At 38.2% G+C, this 26,637-nt stretch overlaps 1 protein-coding gene across 4 annotated transcripts in view; it reads right to left on the bottom strand.

The window, feature by feature from the left end:
• Window positions 1–26,637, bottom strand: part of RAD50 (RAD50 double strand break repair protein) — an 86,441-nt gene extending 59,804 nt beyond the window's left edge. The window contains exons 1-5 of one of the 4 annotated variants that reach the window (XR_007150379.1): window positions 26,189–26,637; window positions 24,482–24,565; window positions 13,885–14,036; window positions 10,754–10,939; window positions 10,196–10,400 (exon numbers count right to left, since the gene is read on the bottom strand). Coding sequence is in view for 3 of the 4 variants with exons in the window: in XM_047850149.1 (XP_047706105.1) it covers window positions 10,196–10,400; window positions 10,754–10,939; window positions 13,885–14,036; window positions 24,482–24,565; window positions 26,189–26,317 (756 nt within the window). In the remaining variant the exon portion in view is untranslated. The remainder of the gene's footprint in view (window positions 1–10,195; window positions 10,401–10,753; window positions 10,940–13,884; window positions 14,037–24,481; window positions 24,566–26,188) is intronic. The other 3 variants (XM_047850149.1, XM_047850168.1, XM_047850155.1) reach the window with 3 other exon arrangements.

The following is a 26,637-nucleotide window of genomic DNA, read 5'->3' as shown; positions in this document are numbered from 1 at the left end:
CCAACAGTGGTGGGGACAGGTCTCATTTCACAAGGATAACAGAGTACACCTAATTAAAACACATCACATTCAGGCCAGGGACCGAACACTGCCCACATACAGGCAAAGAGACTGGCCCAAAGGATAAAGCAGCCAGGACACAACAGCAAAGCACATGAAGTACACACTAGAGACACTCCTAGAAGCACCAGGCCCTGGGGAACAGATGAAACTAAACTGCAGGGCACTAAAGGACCTCTTCTTCATAGAGCCATTACCCCAATAACAAAAAATATAGGTGACTTTCCTAACACACAGAAACAGGCACAGAGACTTACACAAAATGAGAAGACAGATGAATTTGTCCCAAATGTAAGAACAGAACAAGGCCATGATTAGAGATCTAAGTGAAACAGATATAAGTAACGTGCCTCTTGGAGAATTTAAAGCAATGATCATAAAGACATTCACTGGACGTGAGAAACGAGTGGAGGACATCAGTGAGACCATTAACACAGAGATAATGAGTAAAATAAGAGAGAGAAAGGGCTCAATAAACAAAATGAGAAACATCTGATGTAATGAACAGCAGGCTGGAAGAAGCAAAGACATAGTGACCTAGAAGACAGATTAATGGAAAGTTACCAAGCTGAACAAAACAGTGAAAAAAGAATTATGCAAAATGGGAAGACTTAGGGAACTCAATGACTCCATCAAACATACTAATGTTCGTATTATAGGAGTCCTAGAAGGAGAAAAGAGAGAAAACGGGGCAGAGAATTTATTTGAAAAAATAACAGCTCGAAACTTCCCAAATCTGGAAAAGGAAACAGATATCAAGATCCAGGAGGTGCTGAGAACCCCCAACAAAATAAAAAATAGCAGATTCATACCATGATACATTATAACTAAAAAGGCAAAAAATTTCTTAAAAAGTAAGTAAAAAGGCAAAATATACTGATAAATAAAAAAAATATTAAAAGCAGCAAGATGAGGGATGCCTGGGTGGCTCAGTCGGTTAAGTGTCCGACTTCAGCTCAGGACATGATCTTGCAGTCTATGGGTTTGAGCCCTGTGTCAGACTCTGTGCTGACAGCTCAGAGCCTGGAACCTACTTCAGATTCTGTGTCTACCTCTCTCGGTCCCTCCCACACTCACACCTCTGTCTCTCTCTCTTTCTCTCAAAAGTAAATACACATAAAAAAAAAAAAAGCAGCAAGATGAGGGGCGACTGCATGGCTCAGTCGGTTAAGCATCCAACTCTTGCTTTCAGCTCAGGTAATGAACTCTAGGGTTTGAGCTCTGCTTTGGGCTCTGTGCTGATGGCCCGGAGCTTGCTTGTGATTCTTTCTCTCCCTCTCTCTCTGCCCCTTCCCTGCTCATGCTGTCTCTCTCTCAAAATAAATAAACTTAAAAAAAAAAAAAGGAGCAAGGCAAAAGACAACACTTACATACAAAGAAAACTTCATAAGGATACCACCTGATTTTTTTTTTTTCAACGTTTATTTATTTTTGGGACAGAGAGAGACAGAGCATGAACGGGGGAGGGGCAGAGAGAGGGAGACACAGAATCGGAAACAGGCTCCAGGCTCTGAGCCATCAGCCCAGAGCCTGACGCGAGGCTTGAGCTCACGGACCGCGAGATCGTGACCTGGCTGAAGTCAGACGCTTAACCGACTGCGCCACCCAGGCGCCCCAGGATACCACCTGATTTTTGAGAAGAAACATTCCAAACCAGAAGGGTAGCATGATATATTCAAAGTGCTGAATGGGAAAAATCTGCAGACAAGAATACTATATCCAGCAAGGCTGTCATTCAGAATAGAAGGCGAGATAAACAGCTTCCCAGACAAGCAAAAACTAAAGTTCATGACCACTAACTCATCCTTGTAAGAAATATTAAAGGGGACTCTCTGAGTGGAAAGACCAAAAAGGATAATATGAAAGTAGGAAACACAAAAGCAGTAAAAATAAATATTCCTATAAAAAAAAATCAGTCAAGAAATTCACAAAATAAAAGAATGTATAATATTATGACAACACATATCGAAAAAGTAGGGAGGGGAGGGGCGCCTAGGTGGTTCAGTCAGTTAAGTGTCTGACTTCGGCTCAGGTCATGATCTCACAGTTTGTGAGTTCAATCCCCATGTCAGGCTCTGTGCTGACAAGCTTGGAGACTGGAGCCTGCTTCAGATTCTGGGTCTCCCTCTCTCTCTCTGCCCCTCCCCCACTCACACTCTGTCTCTGTCTCTCTTAAAAATAAATAAACATTAAAAAAAAATTTTAAAAATAGGGGCACCTGGGTGGCTCAGTTGGTTAAGCGTCCGACTTTGGCTTAGGTCATGATCTCACAGTCTGTGAGTTTGAGCCCCACATCAGGCTCTGTGCTGACAGCTCAGAGCCTGGAGCCTGCTTCAGATTCTGTGTCTCCCTCTCTCTCTGCCCCTCCCCTGCTCATGCTCTGTCTCTGTGTCTCAAAAAATAATTAAAAAAAGAAATTTTTAAAAAAATTTTAAAAAATCAAATAAAACAAAAAGTAGGAAGGGGAAGAGTAAAGAATAGGTTCAAATTTAAACCACTACCAACTTCATATAGACTGCTATATGCAAAAGAGGTTATATACAAACCTAATGGTTACCACAAATCAAAACCACTAATAAATATGCAAAGGATAAAAGAAATCCAAATATATCACTAAAGAAACCCAGTAAACCATGAAAGAGAGAAAGGTAAGAAAGGATCAGAGAAAATCTTCAGAAATAACCACAAAACAAGTAATAAAATGGCAATAAATACATATCTATCAATAATTACCCTAGATGAAAATGGACTAAATGATCTAATCAAAAGATGCAGGGTTGTAGAAGGAATTAAAAAAAAAAAAAAGGGGGCGCCTGAGTGGCTTAGTTGGTTAAGTGTCAGACTTCGGCTTGGGTCATGCTCTCACAGTTCATGAGTTTGAGCCCCACAATGAGCTCTGTGCTGACAGCTTGGAGCCTGGAACCTGCTTCAGATTCTGTGTCTCTCTCTCTCTCTCTGCCCCTCCCCTCCTCACAAGTCTCTCTCTCTCTCTCTCAAAAATAAACAAACATTAAAAACAAACAAACAAACAAGACCCATCTGTTTACTGCCTACCAGAGACTCATTTTAGACCTAAGGACACCTGCAGATTGAAAGTGAGGGTATGGAGGGGTTCCTGGGTGGCTCAGTTGGTTAAGTGTCCAACTTCAGCTCAGGTCATGATCTTGCAGTTCAGGAGTTCAAGCCTCGTGTCAGGATCTGTGCTGAGAGCTCAGAGCCTGGAGCCTGCTTCAGATTCTGTGTCTCCCTCTGTCTCTGCCCCTCCCCAGCTCACAATTTGTCTCTCTCAAAAATAAACAAATATTTTTTTTTTTAATTTTTTTTTCAACGTTTTTTATTTATTTTTGGGACAGAGAGAGACAGAGCATGAACGGGGGAGGGACAGAGAGAGGGAGACACAGAATCGGAAACAGGCTCCAGGCTCCGAGCCATCAGCCCAGAGCCTGATGCGGGGTTCGAACTCACGGACCGCGAGATCATGACCTGGCTGAAGTCGGACGCTTAACCGACTGCGCCACCCAGGCGCCCCAAAAATAAACAAATATTAAAAAAAAAAAAAAAAAAAGGAAGGGTTTGCAGAAACATTCATCATGCAAGTGAATGGCAAAAGAAAGCCACAGTAGCAACAGTTATACTGGACAAAATAGACTTTACATCAAAGACTGTAACAAGAGACCAAGAGGCTACCCAGTAATCAAGGGTATAATGCAACAAGGAGATATAAAAATTGTAAAAATTTATGTGCCCAACATGAAAGCACTTAAATACATAAACTAGTTAATTACATAAAGGAACTGACTGATAATAATACAATAATAGTAGGGGACTTTAACACCCCACTTACATCAATAAACAGATCATCTAAACAGAAAAACAAGGAAACAATGGCCTTAAATGACACACTGAAAGAGGTAGATTTAACAGATACACAGTAAAACCTTAGATTGTGAGCATAATTCGTTCTGGAAACATACTTGTAATCCAAAGCACTTGTATATCAAAGCGGATTTCCCCATAAGAAATAATGGAAACTCAGGATTCATTCCACAACCCAAAAACATTCATATAAAAATGATTAAAATACTGTAATATTGTAATACTGTAATAAAATAATAAATAAAATACAAAATACAAATAAAAATAAATAAATTAACCTGCACTTAACCTTTGAAAACCTTCGTGGCTGGTGTGAGGAAGACAAGAGAGAGAAGGGTTGTGTAGGACGACTTTCACTTTCAGATGTTGACTACAGTATTAATAAACTCTTTCTTACACTGTATTTCATGTAACTGGTGATAAGGCAGCAGAGGAAAGGGTCTATATCTGCAGGCAGCCTGACCTAGAATGAAGCAAAGCATTCCTAAGCTTACTCTTTTATGGAAAAGCAAAGGACTGTCCATAGGTGTTTTGAAGTGACAAAAACTACACTAGTGCCAGTTGGGAGAACCTTCCAACATGCTGAAAAATCACTGATTTCTGCCAAACATCACAGCCTGAGACTGAGCATCCGAACATGGGAGACAATCACCCATAATCTCACAGCAAGGGAGAGAGAGAAAGAGAGAAGAACCATTGGCTCAGTTGTGATCATGTGACATTTGGTGTCACGTACTACTCATATTGCAAGACATCACTTGTTTAGCAAGATAAAATTTATTACAAATGTTTGCTTGTCTTGTGGAACACTTGCAGAACAAGTTGCTGGCAATCCAAGATTTTATTCTGTTCAGAACATTTCATTCTAAAACACCAGAATACACATTCTTTTCAAGTGCACATGGAACATTCTCCAGAACAGATCATGTATTAGGCCACAAAACAAGTCTCAACAAATTCAAAAAGATCAAAGTCATACCATGCATCTTTTCTGACCACAATGCTATAGAACTAAACATCAACCACAATAAAAAATCTAGAAAGAGGACAAATACATGGAGATTAAATAATACGCCACTAAACAATAAATAGGTCAATCAGGAAATAAAAGAAGAAATAAAAAGTACATGGAAGGGCACCAGCTGGCTCAGCTGAAGGCGCATGCACTCTTGATCTCAGGGTTGTGAGTTCAAACCCCACGTTGGGTGTAGAGATTATTGCAAAACTTAAAAAAAAGAAACTACATGGAAACAAATGAAAATGAAAACACAAAAGTTCAAAACCTTTGGGATGCAGCAAAAGTGATTCTAAGAGGGAAGTTTACAGCAATACAGGCCTACCTCAAGAAGTAAGAAAAATCTCAAATAGACAACCTTACTTTACACCTAAAGGAACTAAAAAAGAAAGAGCAAATAAATCCCAAAACCCGCAAAAGGAAGGAAATAATAAAGATTAGAGCAGAAATAAATGACACAAACTAAAAAAAAAAAAAAAAAAAAAAAAAAAAATATCAATAAAACCAGGAGCTGGTTCTTTGAAAATTTCAGCAAAATTGGTAAGGTCCTAGGCCAGCCTCATCAAAAAGAGAGAGAGAGAGAGAGAGAGAGAGAGAAAGAGAGAGGACTGAAATAAACAAAATCATTAGTAAAGGAGGAAACATAACAACCAACACCACAGAAATACAAACAATTGTAAGAGAGTATTATGAAAATTTATTTGCCAACAAATTGGAAAACCTACAAGAAATGAATAAACTACTAGAAACATATAACCTACTAAAGCAGAAACAGAAAGAAACATAAAATTTTAACAGATCAATTACCAGCAGATAAATCAGTAATCAAAAAACTCCCAACCAACAGGGGTGCCTGGGTGGCTCAATTTGGTTGAATGTCTAACTCTTTATTTTGGCTCAGGTCACAATCCCAAGGTCATGAGATTAAGTCCTGAGTTGGGCTCTGTACTGAGTGTGAAGCTGCTTAACATTCTCTCTCCCCCTCTACCCCCTTCCCCACTCATACTCTCTCTAAAAATAAAAAACAGACAAAAAAAAAAAAAAACCCTCCCAACAAACAGAAGTCCAGAACCAATGGCTTCACAGGTGAATTCTACCAAACATTTAAAGACAAGTTAGTACCTATTCTTCTCAAAGTATCCCAAAAAATAGAAAAGGAAGGAAAACTTCCAAATTCATTCTATGAAGCCAGCATTACCAATACCAAAACCAGATAAAGACACCATAAAAAAAGAGATTTACAGGCTATTTTCTCTGAGGAACGCAAATGCAAAAATCCTCTACAAAATACTGATTTCAACAAACATTAAAAAATCATTCACCACAATCAAATGGGATTTATTCCTAAATTGCAAGAGTGATTCAATATCGGCATATCAATCAACATGACGTATCACATCAATAAAAGAAGGATAAGAACCATAGGAGCATTTCAACAGATGAGAAAAAGCATTTGACAAAGTACAGCATCCATTCATGATAAAACCCCTCAACAAAGTAGGTTTAGAGGCAACAAACCTCAACATAATAAAGGCCACAGATTTTCAACACATAGCTAACATCATCTTCAATGGGGAAAAAGTGAGAGCCTTTCTCCAAAGTCAGGAACAATGCAGGATGTCCACTCTCACTGTTTTTATTCAACATAGTACTGAAGTCCTAGCCACAGCAATCAGACAACAAAAAGAAATAGGAAGCATCCAAATCAGTAAGGAAGAAGTAAAACTTTCACTATTTGCAGATGACATATTATACATACAGAGAAAACCCAAAAGACCACCTAAAAGCTCCTAGACCTGATAAACAAATTCAGTAAAGCTGAAGGATACAAAATCGACTGGTTTTTGGTTTTTGTTTTTTTTTTTTTTGAGAGTTAGAGAGCAAGCAGGGGGAAGGACTGACAGAGAGGGAGACAGGATCCCAAACAGGCTTCATGCTGTCAACACAGAGTCCGACGTGGGGCTCAAACCCATGAACCATGAGATCATGAACTGAGCTGAAATCAAGAGTCGGATGCTTGACCAACTGAGCCACCCATGTGCCCAAAATCAATTGTATTTCTATACACCAATAATGTAACAGCAGAAAGAGAAAATAAGAACACAGTCCCATTGACAACTGCACCAAAAATAATAAGACACCTAGGAATAAACCTAACCAAAAACCTGTATTCTGAAAACTGCAAAGCACTGATGAAAAACACTGAAGATGACACAAAGTGGAAAGAATTCCATGCTCATGGACTGGAAGAGCAAATATTGTTGAAATGTCCATACTACCCAAAGCAATCTACAGATTTAATGCAATCCCTATCAAAATACCAACAGCATTTTTCATAAAACCGGAATAAACAATCCTAAAATATATATGGAACCACAAAAAATTCCAAACAGCCACAGCAATCTTGAAAAAGAAAAGCAAAGCTGGAGGCATCACAGTTCCAGATCTCAAGTTATATTACAAAGCTACAATGATCAAAACAGTACAGTACTGGCACAAAAGTAGACACATAGATTGATAAAACAGAATAGAAAATCCAGAAATAAACCCACCACTATATGGTCAATTAATCTTTGACAAAGCAGGAAAGAATATCCAGTGGGAAAAAGACCATCTCTTCAACAAATGGGTACTGGGAAAACTGGTCAGCAACATGCAGAAGAATGAAACGGGACCACTTTCTTACACCATACACAAAAATAAACTCAAAATGGGTTGAAGATCTAAATTTGAGACCTGAAACCATAAAAATCCTAGAAGAGAAGCACAGACAGTAATTACTCAGACATCAATGATAGCAACTTTTCTCCAGACAGGTTCTCTGAGGCAAGGGAAACAAAAGCAAAAATAAACTATGGGGACTACATCAAAATAAAAAGCTTCAAGCAATCAAAACTAAAAGGCAGGGGCGCCTGGGTGGCGCAGTCGGTTAAGCGTCCGACTTCAGCCAGGTCACGATCTCGCCGTCCGTGAGTTTGAGCCCCGCATCAGGCTCTGGGCTGATGGCTCAGAGCCTGGAGCCTGTTTCCGATTCTGTGTCTCCCTCTCTCTCTGCCCCTCCCCCATTCACGCTCGGTCTCTCTCTGTCCCAAAAATAAATAAAAACGTTGAAAAAAAAATTAAAAACAAAAAAAACAAAAAACTAAAAGGCAATCTATGGAATGGGAGAAATTATCTGCCCATGACATATCCGATAAAGGGTTAATATCCAAAACATATAATGAACTGATACAACTCACACCCAAAAAAACAAATATCCAAGTATCTTTTTTTTTTTTTTTAATTTTTTTTTTTCAACGTTTATTTATTTTGGGGACAGAGAGAGACAGAGCATGAACGGGGGAGGAGCAGAGAGAGAGGGAGACACAGAATCGGAAACAGGCTCCAGGCTCTGAGCCCTCAGCCCAGAGCCCGACGCGGGGCTCGAACTCACCGACCGCAAGATCGTGACCTGGCTGAAGTCGGATGCGTAACCGACTGCGCCACCCAGGCGCCCCCCAAGTATCTTTTTCCAAGGCAGACATCCAGATGGCTAACAGACCCATGAAAAGATGCTCAACATCACTCATCATCAGGGAAATGCAAATCAAAACTACAATGAGATATCACCTCTTACCTGTCAGAATGGCTAAAATCACAAGGTGCTGGTGAGGATGTGTAGTAAAAGGAACCCCTGTGTATTGCTGGTGGGAATACAAACTGGTGCAGCCAATATGGGAAACAGTATGGAGGTTCCTCAAAAAGTTAAAAATAAAAAAAATAACAAAAAAAATTAAAAAAAAAAAAAAAAGGTAAAAATAGAACTACTTTATGATCCAGCAATTGCACTACTGGGCATTTACCCAAAGAATTCAAGAGCACTAATTCGAGGGGGACACATGTACCCCTATGTTTATAGCAGCATTATTTATAATCCCCAAGATATGGAAGCATCCCAAGTGACCATCAACTGATGAATGGATAAATATGTAGTATATATACACAGTGGAATATTATTCAGCCATAAAAAATAATGAAACCTTGCCACTTGCAACAACATGGATGGAGCTAGAAAGTATAATGCTAAGTGGAATAAGTCAGAGAAAGACAAATCCCATATGAATTCGCTTATAGTGAAATTTAAGAAACAAAACAAACAAGTAAAGGGAAAAACAGAGACAAACAGACTTTTAACTATAGAGAACAAACTGATAGGTACCGGAGGGAGGTGGGTTGGAGGATGGGTGAAAGAGATGATGGGGAGGAAGGAGTATACCTGTCATGACGAGCACCAGAGGAAAAATTTTAAAAATTTAAATAAATAAACTATACCAGTATTTACAGATAAATTTAAAAGTCCAAATCAGTAACTTTTAAATGGGTAAAAAGAATTCTTCTACTATGTGAAATCTAGAAAATAGCCACTTTCAAGAATGCTCTTACTTAGAATAGAAACACTTTAAGGGCAAGGACACCATTGTGGTTCTCCTACTACCTGCAGCCCTAAGCACAGTATACACTGTATGCCCTCACACACAGGAAACACTCAATAAATGTTTAGGAAATAAATGAAATTCTTTCTTACAGACCACAGGAGTTTAGAAAGCTGTACTTATTTGCAAATATATGTATCAATTCCAAATTTTGTACAAAGCCAAATAACATCTTGCAAGTTATAAAAGTTCCCTGGAAAGATATGTCAATTAAAAAAAAATCTTAAGAATACAGAAATGTAAGGTTGGGTCATTACAGTGATATTTAAGATCTATACGAGTAGCTTACTAAGATGGTACAAATTTGTTTACTCTCAAATCCAAGTTCTTTGGGCAACTTTAAGATTAACCATCCTTTAGGGGTGCCTGGGTGGCTCAGTCAGTTAAGCATTCGACTTCAGCTTAGGTCATGATCTCACAGTCCGTGAGTTCGAGCCCTGCGTCGGGCTCTGTGCTGACAGCTCAAGAGCCTGGGGCCTGCTTCAGATTCTGTGTCTCCCTCTCTCTCTGCCCCTCCCCTGCTCATGCTCTGTCTCCCTCTGTCTCAAAAATAAATTAAAAAAAAAAAAACATTAAAAAAGATTAAAAAAAATAGTAAAAAAAGATAAACCATCTAATAAAGACCTAAAATATAAACCATGACATTACATAATGTTTGATAATTTTTTCAAGAAATATACAAACCATTCAAATTTATATAAAAATAAAGTGTTTTAGGAGTGAATGCTACCATCATAAAAAGTGAGTCTTCTTATTCAAGAAATCAAATTACCTTCAATGGATCAAGTTCGTTCTCATAGGATCTGACAATTTCCTTTGATGATATTAACTGAGCTTCCTTACTAGTAATCTGGTCACGTATCTCACAAGCTTTTTCCTTGTTTTGCTTCAAATATTTTAGTTCTGTTTGACATTCTTTTACCTTCTGACCTTGTGTCTGACGTACCTGCCGCAGCGTTTCCAAGGCTTTAATGTACCTTTGAAGATATTAAATAAAAATCAAACTTCTTTCCAAGTAAATTACATAGGTTCCAACAATGGAATATTATATAGTTGCTAAGATGGCATTTACAAAGAGCTTTTAATACCTTAGAAAATGCTTATGATATAATGGTAAATGAAAACATTACATATAAACTGTCAAGCAGGTAAATAAAAATGCACAGAAAGAAAACAGAAAGAAAATATGCCCACTGGTTGCCAAAGGATGAAAGGTAATAACTGATGACTTTACTTTTAAGACTTTGTCTCTTCTAAAAAAGAAATATCCAAATTGCAACCATGGCTCAATAACTTGACAGGTTATAAAGTCTCATTAAAGGCTACAAACCTTGTTGCTGAAAAAATCTCATCAAATTTTTGCTTCAGAGCCTTTCCTTCACTTAAAGGCCAATTAGAGTCTTCTTGGTGACAAAAAATGACATTATTTAGTACAGACTTGGAAACCCCAAGAGAACTTATCATCTCTCGGTCAATTTCTGCACACTTAGAGCTGAGACTGACCTTCTCACCATGCCTACAGAAAATGAAAATCAAGAATTTATGTAAAAAAAACCTCCTGTTGTACCTATTCTAATTGCTTAATCAATCCTTTATGCTGTACTTGTTAAAAAAAAAAAAAAAGTTCCCTCATGCATCCCCAGTTACAATAGCTTTCTTATGGTAAAAAGTTTAACTCTTAAGGATTCAGGAGTTCAATGATGAAAAAGTATGTAAAACAGGGAGGGACAGGAAAAGATGCCAGAACTAATTTTTTTTACGTTTGGATTTTTAAATATAGTAATATAAAATATTTACAGACAATAAGTAGAGAAAAATAAACTATCTTCCAATCCCAGGACTTAAAAATAAGAAAACAGACTTTAACAAAAGTAAAATAAAACATGATGATTCACAGAAGACAGGCAATTGTGCCTTAAACAAAAACATCTAAAGACTATAGTGTTTAGATACGGATTGTTCAGTAACACAATGTAAAAGGATAATAAAGGCAAACTTTAGTGATACCCATTTAAGCAAATTCAAATCAGTAGACCTCAACTTCTAAGGTCACAGTGACAAAGCAATCCACTACAGAGAAGTATCTTAGGGTCTTTTAAAGAGTCCCCTACATCATTATACCTAGGGCCAGGAGCATCTCTGCCCTTGGATTTCAAGAGATCTTTCAGTATCTTTCATCAGGAGGACAAATTCAACATTTTCTTTATATTTTCTGTGCACTATCTGTTAATAGCTAGATTAGTAAAGTATCTGTATTTACTGTCATTTATATATTCCAATACATATTTTGAAAATATTACACTGAATACACCGAGAATGTTTTGTAGGGGGAGAGAATGGACACAGATAGACCAGGAGGTGATCACATTAGACAGGGGAAAAATTATGGTAGCCTGAACTAGAAAGGTCACTGTACAGAAGGAAAAGAAATGGACTCAACAGACATTTAAATCCTAGGTTAAAGCCAGAGGACCTGGTAATGAACTACATATAGAGAGCAAGGAGGTGTCAAGATATAGAGAGTGTATTCGTTTGTGTCACTGGATGGATGGGGTACCCCATTTGCTACAATGAGGAGCACTGCAAGAGGATCACATTGTGGGAGATTTTTTAAGAGGAGTCAAGGGGACTCATGAGCTTGGTTTTGGACATGTTCAATCTGAGGTGTCTTTGAAAGGGCTGGTAGAAAATGAGAGAGACAGGTGGATATATGGGTCTGAAAACAGAGGTCTGGAGACCCAAATCTGTCAGTCATCTATGAATAGAGAGTAATTTGAGTAATGGGTATGAATGAGATTATCTAGGAAGAGAATACAGAGCAAAAATAGGACAGGATTTAGGGCTGAGCCCGTGGAACCAGCTACCTTTATTAGCTGGCTGGATGTAGCTGTGAGGGAGAGACAGAACAGTGTCATGTCATGCAAGTCCAGAAAAAGATCTTCAAGAAGTTATTGATAGCTACCATTTACTGAGTTACAGTATACAGAACAATGGCCCTTCAAAGATATTTATATTCTAATCCCTGTGAATGCATCAGGTTACATGGCAAAAGGGAATGAAGATTACAGATGAAGTTAAGGTTGCTTTATCATCTGGACCCTAAGTAAAAGGATTACCCTGGATTGTCTGGGTGGGGCCGACGCAATCACAAGTGTCTTTAAGTGGGAGAGGGAGCCAGAAGAGGATGTCAGAGTGATGTACTATGAGAACTCAGCCCACTATTGCTGACTTTAAAGATGGAGGGCCATGAGCCAAGTTTTGTGGGTGGATTGCAAAAGACCCAGAAAGGATGTAGAAACAGATTTTCCCTAGAGCCTCCAGAAAGGATTATAGCTTGGCCACCACCTTGATTTTAACCCAGTGAGACCCAATTTGGATTCCTAAATTACAGAACTATAAGATAATAAATGTCTGTTGTTTTAAACCACTGAGTTTGTGGTTTGTTATGCAAAGAAAACTAATACATGAGCTCTCATTTTACATGCATTAGCTCAATCCTTCTAAGATATATATAATAAAAATGAATCCCTATTTTACAAGTGAAAAAAAAAAACCACAGGATTGCAAAGAGATCTATTTAGTAAAGCAATAGCATTATCCTAATTAACACAGAGGGTATTTCTGACCTCAGTTGGAGCTGTTTCAGTAAAGGAATGGGGCTAGAGGAGGATGGAGGAAAAACAGAAATAGAGACAGTGATTATCAACAACTCTTATGAGAAGCCTGACTGTGAAGGGGAAAATAGAGACAAACAGTAACTGGTGTGGAATGAAATCCACCTGAGTGTATTTAAATGCCAAGGAAACCAACCTGCTTGAGAAGCCAATAGCTAATATACTGCCTCTAGCACATAATAGGTGACAAATGTTATTAATTAAGAGAATTATTTAATTAGTTGACAAATAAACAAGTGAAAGGCGTAAGGTGATAGTTAAGTAATTTGTACAACAGGGATAAAGCCTTGAATCCAGGGTAGGCTAATTCCAAAATCCAAACCCATTAAAGGTGATAATGTGACTCTAATAAAGGTGACAGTTCAAAGGGTTACACTTTGTATGCTTCTCATTTCACACATTCCTACACACAATACTAGCATTTTCCATTCATTCAATCTATATTTGAGTGATTGTGTACCTTCAGTTGAACAAGTGTTCATAAATTACTCAAAGGAATGCAGCATTATCACAAAATCTTTGATGGGATCATTCTGTTTAACTGATAAAAGATCCAACAGTAACTGTTCATAGTGGATGAAGCTATGCATGCATAGGGTCAGGGAGTATTACAGGAACTCTATTTTCTGCTTAGTTTTGCGGAGAACCTGAAACTGCTCCAAAAAAATAAAGTCTTTAAAAAATTATTATGCTGCTCTAAAATAAAGTAATGGGAAAAAAACCCACAGTCTTATAAACCTAAATAACAGAAAATTAATAGATATTCAAATATAAGGTAAACACCTACTTTGTTCTAGTAATGACTCCTTCCAGGGTTTTAAATTCTGTCTTTTTGCTTTTCTGAGTACACACCATAGATCTCTGCACAGCTATAAGTTCTCCATTGACATCACGAAACTGCAGACGAATCTGGGCTCTAACATCTGTTTCTTGAGCAACCTTTAAAGGTACACAGGGAAAGATTATGCTACCTTAATAAGCATCAGAATGTTAGTTCCAAAAGAAAAGACATGAGCAATCTTATCAAAAATGACAAAAACTTAAACATCAAAATGAGTGTCATTTTTACATGCTATTCAAATATACAAGAGAAAAAATACTTTTTTTAAAAAAATTTTTTGAGGGGGGGCAGTTCGAGTGTATGTGTGTAAGCAGGGGAGGGGCGAGAGAGAGAGACAGAGAGAGAGAGAGAGACAGAGAGAGACAGAGAGAGAAGGGAGAGCGAGAGCGAGAGAATCCCAAGTAGGCTCCATGCCCAGTAGAGAGCTGATGCAGGGCTTGATCCCATGACCATTAGATCATGACCTGAGCTGAAATCAAGAGTTGGACGCTCAACCAAGTAAGCCACCCAGGCACCCCAAGAACACTCTTTAACTGATTTACTAAAACTGAGTATTTTCTACTTCTGTTATTCAGCATTAGGAGACCAGGTGTGTGAGTTTTTCAAATAAACTTTAGCTTCTTAAGTATCGCAAGTGTTTTCCAAAATAATTTTCAAAACATATACAAGCTTACAGAAAAGCAGAAATGAAGTGTACAGAACTTTTCTCCCCTGAACCACTTAAGACTAAGTTGTTGATTTGATGTCCCATCAGTATTTCCTACAAAACAGGGAGACACTGATGGCCCTTCTGAGGTCTCAAAAGAATGTTATCAAAAGGGAGAACTCAAAAGAGAGTTCCATAAGGCCTCCTTACTCTGGCATATCACAATTCAAATGTCACCCAGCAGTGTGTAACCTCTAGAATATCCATTCAGCTCACAGTCCCACTCTTCTACCCCCATAGTTTATTCTCTGCTAGCCCTCAATAATTCCTGTCCTGGACATGTGTAGCTTAGTATCTGGCCAAAGATTTGATAGTCCCTTACACAAATTTCTGGTGCCCATCTCTGCACAGCAACCCCTCTCCTGTATCTTATTCCATAATTTATAGTCACATCAGCAAACCCACACTTTTACGTTTGTTTCATCTAGCTGGTAATACTATTATTCTCTGCTGGGGTTTTAATTCTATATGCCAAAGTGTACAAAATTTCCCTAGGGAGAAAGCTAAAATGAATGTGTAGTCCCTCATACATTTCTCTTTTCTCAAAGATCACAGCCCTGTGCTATCTGTTGTCCAATGCCTGAAAATAGTTGCTTCAATTTTTTTGTTCCGGTTTTATAGGTGTTTCTACTGGGAGCACAAATATGATACTCCTCGACTGTAACCAAAACCACAAGTCATGAATCCTGCTTTTTTTTTTTAAATCATAGACTACCTTTTACTGGTCTTTTAATAACTTTTTGGCATAAACATAACTATGATATTGACTGGTCAAATCATTCAAAAAATTAAGCACCAACTTATTACGCACTTGTAGCTTACATGCATTGTTTTGATTCAAAAAGAAAGACACTTTCTCCTTTGAAGTATGGAAGACAGGTTAAACAGAAAAGTAAAAAAGTGGTGTTAAACATCGTCTCAAGAGAAGTACATGATACTTTGAAAGCACAAAGTAAGCATCTAATCTACCTAGGGTAGAATTCTGGGAAGGGCTTCTAAAGGAAGTGAATGTTTAAACTGAGAACTGACAGATGGGCCGGAGTTAGCCAGATGAAAAGATCTGAGTCACTGAATAGCTAAAGTAATTTCAGAAAGTATGGTGCAGAACAAAGGGGAAAGGGAGTGAAGACAGAAAGTGGTTCCAGTAATTAAGAGCCTTCTGAAACATGTTAAGGGCTTTGAACTTAAAGCAATGGAAAACCACTTCAGGGGTTTAATCCAGAGGAAAGGCATGCAGTAGATGTGCATTTTAAATGAATCACTTTGCCTTTAAGGTAAACACACTGAACTAACAGAGGCAAGACAGGAGGCAGAGAGTATTCCAGGAGAAACAGGAAGACAGCCTACACAAGAGCTTCAGCATTGGAGGTAGAGGTAAGGAGTGAGAAGTTGTTGGACTGGCTGCTCAGAAGTTGCATGATTCAAACTTAACATACAGAAATCCACTGCAAACTATACATTAATAACAATATAGCAGAAAGGAAAATTAAGAAAACAATTCTGTTTACAACTGCACCAAAAAGAGTAAAATACCAAGGAATAAATTTAACCAAGGAAATGAAAGACCTATAATCTAAAAACTGTAAGACAATGATGAAAGAAATTCAAAATGACAAAATGGAAAGATATGCTATGCTCATGGATTGAAATGTTAAATGTTAAGATGTTCATACTATCCAAAGCAACCTTAAGATTCAATGCAATCCGTATCAAAATACCAATAGCATTTTTCAAAAAACTACAACAAATAATCCTAAAATGTGTATAGAACCACACAAAGAAGACCCTGAATAGCCAAAACAATCTTGGAAAGAATAACAAAGATGGAGGTATCATAACCCCAAATTTCAAGAAATACTGCAAAGCTATAACAATCAGACACACAGATCAACAGAATAGGGAGCCCAGAAATAAACCCACACTTACATGGTCAATTATTCTATAGCAAAGGAGGCAAGAATACACAATGGGGGAAAAGACAGTCTCATCGATAAACAGTATTAGGAAAACTGCACAGCTACTTGCAAAAGAATGAAACCAGGCCACTTTCTTTTACCATACACAAAAATAAATTCAAAATGGATTAAAGACCTAAATGTGAGACCTAAAAGCATGAAATTCCTAAAAGAAAACAGTAATCTTGTGGATATCAGCTCTACCAACATATTTATGAATATGTCTCCTCAGGCAAGGGGGAAAAAAGCAAAGATAAACTAATGGTATTACCCCAAAATAAAAAGCTTTTGCACAGCCAAGTAAACCACCAAAAAAACCCAAAAAGGCAACCTACTGAACGGGAGTGATACTTCTAAATGATATATCTGATAAGAGGTTAGTATCCAAAATATATAAAGAACTCATACGTCTCAACACCAAACCCCTCCCCCCAAATAATCAGATTAAAAATAGGCAGAGGACCTGAATAGACTGATATTTGCCCGAAAACATACAGATGGCCAAAAGACACATGAAAAAAATGCTCTGTATCACCAATCATCAGGGAAACACAAATCAAAACCACCATGAGGTAGCACTTTACTCCAGTCTGAATAGCCAGTATCAAAAAGGTAAGAACGAGTAAGTACTGGTGAGGATGAGAAAAGGAAAACCCCATGCACTGTTGGGAGAAATGTAAACTGGTGCAACTATTGTGGAAAACAGTATGGAAGCTCCTAAAATATTAAAAATAGAAGGACTCTATGATCCAGTAATTCCACTATTGGGTATTTACCCTCCAAAAATGAAAACATAATATGAGAAGATAAAATGCACAGCTATGTTTATTGCAGCATTATTTAGAGTAGCCAAGATACGAAAGCAACCAAAGTGCCCATCTAGACAAGAATGGATAAAGAAGTGGTATATACATACAATGGAGTATTACTCAGCCATAAAAAAAAAATGAAATCTTTTCATTTGAAACATGGATGGACCTAGAAGGTATTATGCTACATGAAGTAAGTCAGACACAAAAAGACAAACACCATATGATTTCACTTACATGTGGAATCTAAAAAAAAAAACCCAAAAAACAGAATCAAACTCATAAATACAGAGAACTGGTGGTTGCCAGAGGAGGGGTAGGTAAGAGAATGGGTAAAATCGATGAAGGGCATTAACAGGTACTAACTTCCAGTTATAAATAAATCACAGAGATGAGAAGTACAGCATAGAGAATGAGGTCAATTATATTGTAGTAACATTTTAGTGTGGTGACAGCTGTTAACTGCAATTATAGTGGAGACCACCGTGTAACATACAGAACTGCTGAATCACTAGGTGCATATAACACTGCTGAATATAACACTGTCAACTATATTTAAACAGAAAAACTTAATAAAAGAAGAAAAAACTAGTAGCCTCTTAGGATTTGAACATCTCAGTGAAGAAAATGGCCAATGATATTTAGCTGTGAAAGCCCAGGGACTTGATGCTATCATTTCAGCCCAAGGCAAACAGTTGCTGAGGTCTTAATTCACTGCAAAGTAATTATGCATCTATGTACTACAAAACGAGTTAATTTGTTTAGAACATGTCCTACCAGTAGGTCAAATACACATATACATTTTCCATGGCATCTACCCTTTTATGACTTAGCTACGAGAAAAGTATCAAATTAAGAAGAATTTAAGCAACAGGTATCTTGCAGCATTTCAATCACAATATTGTTGGTGAGCTTACTGAGAAGAGGTTCTTCAAAAAGAGTAATCTAGATTTAAGGCAGAAAAATACATACTAACTTTAGAACAATTTCTATCTAAAAGAATAAAACAAAAAATAATATAAGCCCTTCCCTTTCCAAACAATCTAGTCAGAAAACCATTTTTCCAACAATGGGGCAGAAGAATGTATGTATTCATGCTGGCTGAAGTTGAGGGACATAGAAACTCAGCCTAAAACAGTACAACTGCTTAGGCTGAGAAGGGTGTCCACACGGGCACCTTGCCACAAGGTTTCAAGAGTCCAAGGGTGTCAGAGTTCAAACAGGATGCAAAGGACATCCATGAGTAGGGATGAGCCAGCTTAGGGGAAAGAGGGTATCCAAAATGGGGGAAGGCATAAGGTGGGATTTCAGAGCCTGACAACTTTGAGGGAATTCAAAGAAGGAAAAAGTGTGCTGGGTAATTCAGATCGTAGATTACTGACTGCATACCTACAAGAGGCCAGCTGGTAAAGATTATCAGAGACTGAGAAGGCTGAGTAAGATGTCCATAGGTGGGGAATGGGGAAGTTGCCTCTTAAACTCTTCCTTCTATTTACCAAGCAATGGATTAATTCCTACTTTCCAACTTTACCCAATGCTTGATTAAATCCAACTTTCCAACTTGCTCTGTGCTTACCAATGAGCTGCTGAACTAGACAGAAGAAACACAACTGGTCTCCTTACAAACTTTCACCCACAAACCTCAGGTGACCCAATGACACTGTCATGTAACCCTGTAACACTTCCCTAATCAACTTACCCTCTGAGCTCTTACACTTTTTCTAGCCTCAATCAACCCCTTCTCCCACCTTCAGCTAACAATTTCACTTGTTTTCCACTGAGAACATAGAAACAGTCAAAAGACCATTTATTTATTCTCTCACCACTAAACTGAAAAATTACATACTCTGTCTGTCATCCTTTTACCCTGGATGAACAGTGCATACACCTATTAACTCTGTCAGTGGGGCAATGGATCCTATCTCTACTTGCCTACTCAAGGATTTAACTCTGGAATTATCCCCTCTCTTGCATTAATATTTTTCCTCTAACAGGGTCATTCTATCCATCTACAAATGCTCTATCCCATATATATGCTTTATTCCATATTTATCCCACATGGTTTAAATCCTATAGTGTTTGTGGGGTGCCTTGTGGCTTAGTTGGTTAAGCAACCGACTTTGGCTCAGGATATGATGTCCAGTTTGTGCTGACAGCTCAGAGCCTAGAGCTTGCTTTGGATTGTGTTTGTGTGTGTGTGTGTGTGTGTGTGTGTGTGTGCGCGCGCCCCTCCCCCACTTGCACTGTCTGTCTGTCTGTCTCTCTCTCTCTCTCTATGAAATACACAAACATCAAAAAAAAATTAAAAAACTACAGTGTTTAAAATCACAAATATGGGCAGGCACCTGGGTGGCTCAGTTGGTTAAGCATCTTGACTTGATTTTGGCTCAGGTCAATAACTCATGGTTCCTGAGGTGGAGCTCATAGAGCAGAGCCTGCTTGGGATTCTCTCTCTCCTCTGCCTCTCCTCCGTTCATGTGCACCTTCGTGTGCACACATACTCTCTTTCTCTCTCAAATAAATAAATAAACTTAAAACACACACACACACACACACACACACACACACACACAAATATGGAAGCAATATGTGATGAAGAAACTGCTGTGGAAATAAGCATCTGGTTAGTTTACAAAATCAGCCAGAAGCAAAACAAAAGTGATGAGATGCAGAAAACAGAGAATTGAGGTTCTTAGGGTTCAAGTCAACTGAGGAGAAGCAAATGAGGTCAAAGAAAGAATGGGAAAGACTGAGGTAGCCAAAAATTTGAAAGAAGTAGAGGAGAAAGGGGGCAGGTACACAAATGGAGCAACATGGAAATCAAATTTCTAAGGAGAGAGTAACAATGGAAAACAGGTAAGAAAAAAAAAAAAAGACAGGAAGGAGCAACAGAAAAATTCAGGCATTTAAAATAAACAGTATTGGGTGCAGGGACAAATTAAAGCAAGGAAAAGAAAAAACCAAGAGAAGTTGAATATATAAGAGGAACCGAAAGCTGAATATATAAGAGGATAGGAAAACGGGGGATGTGGGCAATCCAGGTGAGAGGAATAGTTCCAACCATAAGAGCAGGTGTGACCGACTCAAAAAAAAGAGCTGAATAAAACAGTGTGGGTGGGGGCTCAGAACTGGGAAATTAGAGATGAAAAGTGGGTATTAAGTGAGGAAAGATGAACCATCAAGGCCAGAAGAACCAGAGGAAGGACACGAGTAGACAGCTGAGAAAAACAGCTCTTTCCACTTGGAAAAAGGAATGGATGATAGACTGAAATTGTCAGAGATGCTAGAGCATCAATCAACATGGAAACATCCAGAAGAACAACAAAAATAACAAAGCAAGAACAATAGCCATAAAACGCTCCTTGATCCTACAAACCTTTTCAGCTACTTCCTTCTTTCCACTCATAGCAAACTCACAGAACAATTCTGTTTCACTTTCTTGTTTTCTCACATCACTGAAACTGGTTTTGTCAAGATGACCAATGGCCTCCACATAGCTCAACCTTCTTACTTGAGCTATCAACATATTTGACACCGTTTGACATCTTCTTTCTTGTTCACCCTTCATTCTCTTGTCTTCCAAGACCCCACTCTCCCAGTTTTCCCTCCTTTACCACTTGTTCTTTTAGTATCTTTTGGTGCCTCCTCTTCATCCCTATTTCTAAATGCCAGTGTGCTCTAGGTTAAGATCTTCCACCTCTTCTCAACATTTACTCCCTATGTGATCGCATCAGGCTTTAAAACTAACTATAGATAACTAACTGTATACATCAATGATTCTTAATTAGTCTTTCTCTAGCTCAAACCTCTCCCCTGGACATACTTCCATTTACCTACTGGACATTCTGGATATCTAAAAGACATTCCAAATCTACACGTTTAAACCAAAGCCCCCCAAATTTCCTTTCCCAGAGTTTCCTCGTTACAATAAACAGTGACACTATTTTATCTACTTTTTCAAGTCAAAAAACTTGGGAGTTATGTTTGCTGCTTCTACTTCTCTCATACACCATTATCCAGATTCATTAACTCATCTGTTGATACTACCTTTAAAATGCATCCCAAATCCAGGCATTCTCAGCATGTCTACCATTAACACCTTAATCAAACCACCAACATACCTCACCTGAATTACGACAAAAATCTCCTTTATTAGTCTCCACCCTTCTACCCTTACCACCTACTAGGTCTTCTCTCACTGCCAGACTGATTGCTTTAAAACACACACCATGCCCTTTTCATGCTTAATATTTTCCAGTAGATTCGTATTTAAACGAGAACAGAAATCAAGGACCTGCAGAACCTAGGCCTTTCTATCTCTGTGACTTTTCTACCAGGCCTCTTGCCATTTTACTCCTCCTTGTGATTCCCTGAACACATCAAACATGCTCCTACTCCAGGAACTTTGCACTTAGTATTAACACTGACTGGAATGGTATTCTCTCAGACTGTGAATGACTCATTCCCTCCAGAATGAATATTTAAAAGGTAACTGGTTGCTGTGTGGAAAAGAGAGAACTTCAAGAATGAAGGCAGGAAAACAAGTTTGGAGACTACTAAAATAGTTCAAAGGAAAGAGGAAGGTGGCCTGTACCAGGGAAGGAAGAGTGAAGATGGAATAAAGGGACAAATGCTGGACATATTTTTAGTGCAATGAATGAGCCTGGGACAACCACTCTCATGATCATGGCATGTCCCCTGCCAGGTAAGTATCTGTGGACATATTTGAGAAGATTAAGAACTGTTTATGAACTGGCAACAGGGGAAGATGAAGGAATCAATCAAAGGAGGACAACAGGTTTTGGCATGAGCAAATGTACAGATGATGATATGATTTATGAAACTGAGAGTATGGAGATACCACCAGGCTTGAGAATGTGAAAGAACAGAACAGGGAACCATGAGTTCTGTTTTGAACATATTCATGAGATGACCATTAAATATCCAAACAATGTATCTGTATCTATCTATCTATCTATCTATCTATCTATCTATCTAATCTATTCATCTACCTATCTATCTCTGGAGTACAGGAAAGAAGTTTGGGTTAGATATCTAAGTTAGAAATCACCCGCATATAACAAATAATTAAAGCCATGAGAATGAATGAGATCACCCAAGAAGAGTTAGGCAAAAAGAGACTCAGCAAAGGAAACTAAGATATGGCCAGTGAAAAAGGAGGTATGATATTAGGGTGCCATAGAAGCCAAGAGAGCAATGTTTTTTAAAAAGGGAATTAAGAAGCTATATTAAATCTTCTGATAAGTGGCTTAGAAAATGACCACTTTATCTGGCAACATGAAGACTACTGGCAGCTTAGAGTAAGTCGTAATTTTAGTAAGGGAGAAAAAAGAAAATCTGAACAGAACAGGCTGAGGAGAAAATGGGAAACAATGAACCGAAAACAATGAGTACATATACCTCTTCTAAATTTAACTATAAATGTAGAGGTAGTAGCCAGAAGGTGATCTGGAATAAAGGGAGAGGTTTTATTTGTTTGTAGACTGGAGCTACCAGAGTGTGCTGATATGACTGATTCTATAAAGGACAAACTGCTAATGCAGAAGATGAGTAACTGAAAAGCAAAATGTTTGCGTTGACAAAAGGGATTGACTGGATCCAGAAGCCAAAGAGTTGGTTGACCTTAAGATAAAACAGTAAACAATTTACCCTTAATACCAAAAAAAAAATAGTACGAATACAAATGAAGAGTAGTTTGAAAGATTTTAAGATTGGAAAATGAGGTACTTTCTATCTGATCCCTTTTTTCAATAAATTACATTTTTTCAACAAATTACAGGCCAAGATCATCAAGTAAGGAGAGTATACTGCAAGTTTATGAAATAGTCATTGCATAGAGGGCTCAATGTACTGATTTTACTATCTCTAAGAGAAAAGTTTATAAATACTTTCATAATTAGTTACCTTTAGTCATACAGAAGTGGAAACAATTTAAATAACCATCAATAACCAAGTGAATACACTATAGAATATAAACTCAGTGGATTAGTAATTAGTTCTAGTAATTAAAACTAATGAAAAAAAAGTGTGTATATATACGAACATATCTGCAGTGTGTCACTAAATATTTGATTTGTACGACAGCAAAATAAAATGCTACTGGTGTACTGAAATATTTATGTTTGAGTGTATTTATATATATACACAAAGATACATTTGTATAAAGAAAAAAACCTGGGAGAAATATACAAGGAACTGTTAAGGGAGGAGCTGGCAGATAACTGAGAGAGGCACATGAAACCACTACATACATAAAACAAGAAAAACCTATAGGCCAAAATACGTAGTATAGAAATTTCTATGTCCTTTACACACAGTAATGGTATAAACACTGTAATTCAAACAAAGATTCACACACAAAGATTTAAATTATGGCACATTTTAATGAAAAACTAACAGCAATCTAAATGTAGGAAAATTATGCAACTATTAAAAATGTTCATAATAGGAGACATGTTTTAAGTAGGAAATATTTCATACATATAAAAAATGTAAAGATTAAAAGAAGCACCCAAATGCCAAACACCTAGATTGTGAATTTAATGTTTTTAATGACATGGAACCTTAAGATACTAAGTGAGGAAAAAACATCAGAATACAAAATTAGAGTATGACTTCACTTAAGTCTGTACTTAAAGGAGAAGAAAATACATGAAAATGTCACTAGTGGTGTCACTGGATGCTTAGACTGTGTATAGACTTTTCTAACTCTTTATAGTTTTCCACTGCCAGGTTTTCTACAATAAAACTTATTGCTTTTATAATTATAAAAATTTATTTTAATTTTTTTTTAAAATTTTTTTTAAATGTTTATTTATTTTTGAGACAGAGAGAGACAGAACATGAATGGGGGAGGGTCAGAGAGAGAGGGAGACACAGAATCTGAAACAGGCTCCAGGCTCTGAGCTGTCAGCACAGAGCCCGATGCGGGGCTCGAACTCACGGACTGCGAGATTGTGACCTGAGCCGAAGTCGGACGTTTAACCGACTGAGCCACCCAGGCACCCCTAAAAATTTATTTTAAAGATATGTAAGTTTATTAGCATCATTACCTTGGGATCATGAACAAATGTATTTCCTTTGGTTCCAGGAGGAAAATCTCCAGTACAAATATATTTTAGACATTCAATGATGGTCTAAAGAAATAGAAAATTATATTATTTAGTTACAAGAGAGCCAGAGAAGTTTATCATAAAATGTTAAATTATAAAAATACTATTTACCAGAGAACCAAAAAAGATATGCAGATAAAATTTGACATTATAATATCTATACAATACAGATACGATTCTGTGTTAAAAAGTAAATAACTGCTTTAAGTTCATGGGAAAGCTACTAATTAAGAAGGGATACGAAAATAAAATAAAATAATTATTTTTAAAAAGTCCTCAATTTCCAATTAAAACCCTTTAATTTAATAACAACAGCTAATGTAAAAGATGGTTACCATAGTTGATAATTTGCCAATATGCTGACGGTAGAAGTTAAATGTTCTTACAAAAAAAAAAATGAGGTGACAGACTTGTTAATTAACTAGATAGCAGTGATCCTTTCACAATGTACAGTATATTAAGTCACCCTGACATACCCTTCAAATATCTTACGATTTCAGGGATCAATTACACCTCAATAAAATCAAAACAACTTTTTTAAGTTCAATTTTTTAAAAACAGCTAATAGTTACACAGGCCTTACTATGTGCCAGGTATTGTACTAACCACCTTTACATACATTAGTAATTTTCACATTAATCCTAGACTGTAGAAAACTCTTTTTATCTCCATTTTATAAATGAGAAAACTAAAGCACAAACCATTTGGGCCACCCTGGCCCAGTCACAGAGCTAGTAAATGGTGAAGCAAAATATCTGTATTCAGACAGCTTGTGCTCATAAACCTTAGGCTCCCTCACAAAAGTAGAGCCACAACAGGCATTCTATAAATAGTAACATTTTCACATAAACAAAAGTAGACAAGAGTATGGCATTCAATGTTCAACTCTAAACCTGACCTCTTTCTGTATGCTTTTTAGTCTTCTCTGTTAGAATGCCCTGCTTTTTCTCAAGCCACCCTTACAGGCTGTACTTTTCCTCCATAATTGCATGTCACTCCAGGGTCCATCTCAAATTTCTAAATACTCTTTGGGCCTTAAAAAGTCAAAGTACATGCTCCAATTTTTTATTTTGACTAGGTAAGGGCATCCTAACAACATAGTTTTTCAACTAAACTAGGCCTCATGGTATTGGTTTCATTTTATCATTTCCCATTTATTATGCTTAGACTTCAGTCTATACTTAGAAACTCTTCTCAGAAAGCCCTATGTTTATCATATTTTATAACTTGTGTAGGAAATTCTATAATGGATCAACTGTCAGGAAGTGAATGGTGTGTTTGGGGAGCAAGGGGAGTGTTAAAAAAAAAAAAATCAACGCAGACAAAAAGGCTTCATGTAAGAAAGGTCGCTGAGCGCTCCCGGTCTTCTGGGACTCTCAAATAAACCTTGTCCACCCGAGCCTGGATACCCTTACGAGACTGAGTCAGGTCCCCTCCTAAGGTCGCTGGGGCCAGAAGGCCACACCAGGCCACGCCCAGCGGCAGGAGCTCCACCCAGAGGCCCAAGCCTTTCCTCGGGCACCAAGAGCGGAGCCCCAGGGACGCCTGGCCTCTGGTCCTTATTGTTCTGAGCTCTCCAAACACCTTATCCTCCAGATTCTCAAGAAGTAGCATCCCGTAAACTGAAGGCTGCTACTGAGAACTTACCGTCTTCCCCGCCCCATTGGGTCCAACCAAAATTGTGAGGGGGCTGAAAAAAGTGATAATTTGCTTATCTTTGTCCTCTATTCCAAAACTCCGCACACCCAGAATGCTCATCTTTTCAATCCGGGACATGTCTGCAAATGTTTCTTTTCTCAACACCAATCGCCTAGAGCCCCGGCGCACCAGGATTTAGCGGTGCCGCGGCAGCAGAGCGAGCGATGGGCCCTGAGGACTCGAGAGTCTCCCGGCCGAGAGGCTCCACGTAGGAGCGAAGGCTCCGGCTGAACTCCTCCTCCCACACCGGCTTCCTTCCCGCCTGACAAGCGAGAGCGGAGGTGGGGGCCGGGCCGGGGCTAGGCGCGGCAGACACACACCACAGACCCAGGGACCCCCTACTACCGCGCACTCACAGGTTCCCGCCGCGGCCGCCCCGCGGATCACGTGGGCCGCCA

Source organism: Prionailurus viverrinus, chromosome A1 (assembly GCF_022837055.1).
Source record: "Prionailurus viverrinus isolate Anna chromosome A1, UM_Priviv_1.0, whole genome shotgun sequence".
In the NCBI taxonomy this organism is placed as follows: domain Eukaryota; kingdom Metazoa; phylum Chordata; class Mammalia; order Carnivora; family Felidae; genus Prionailurus; species Prionailurus viverrinus.
Note: the sequence above shows the minus strand (reverse complement) of the source record. Positions and strands in the feature narration are given on the sequence as shown.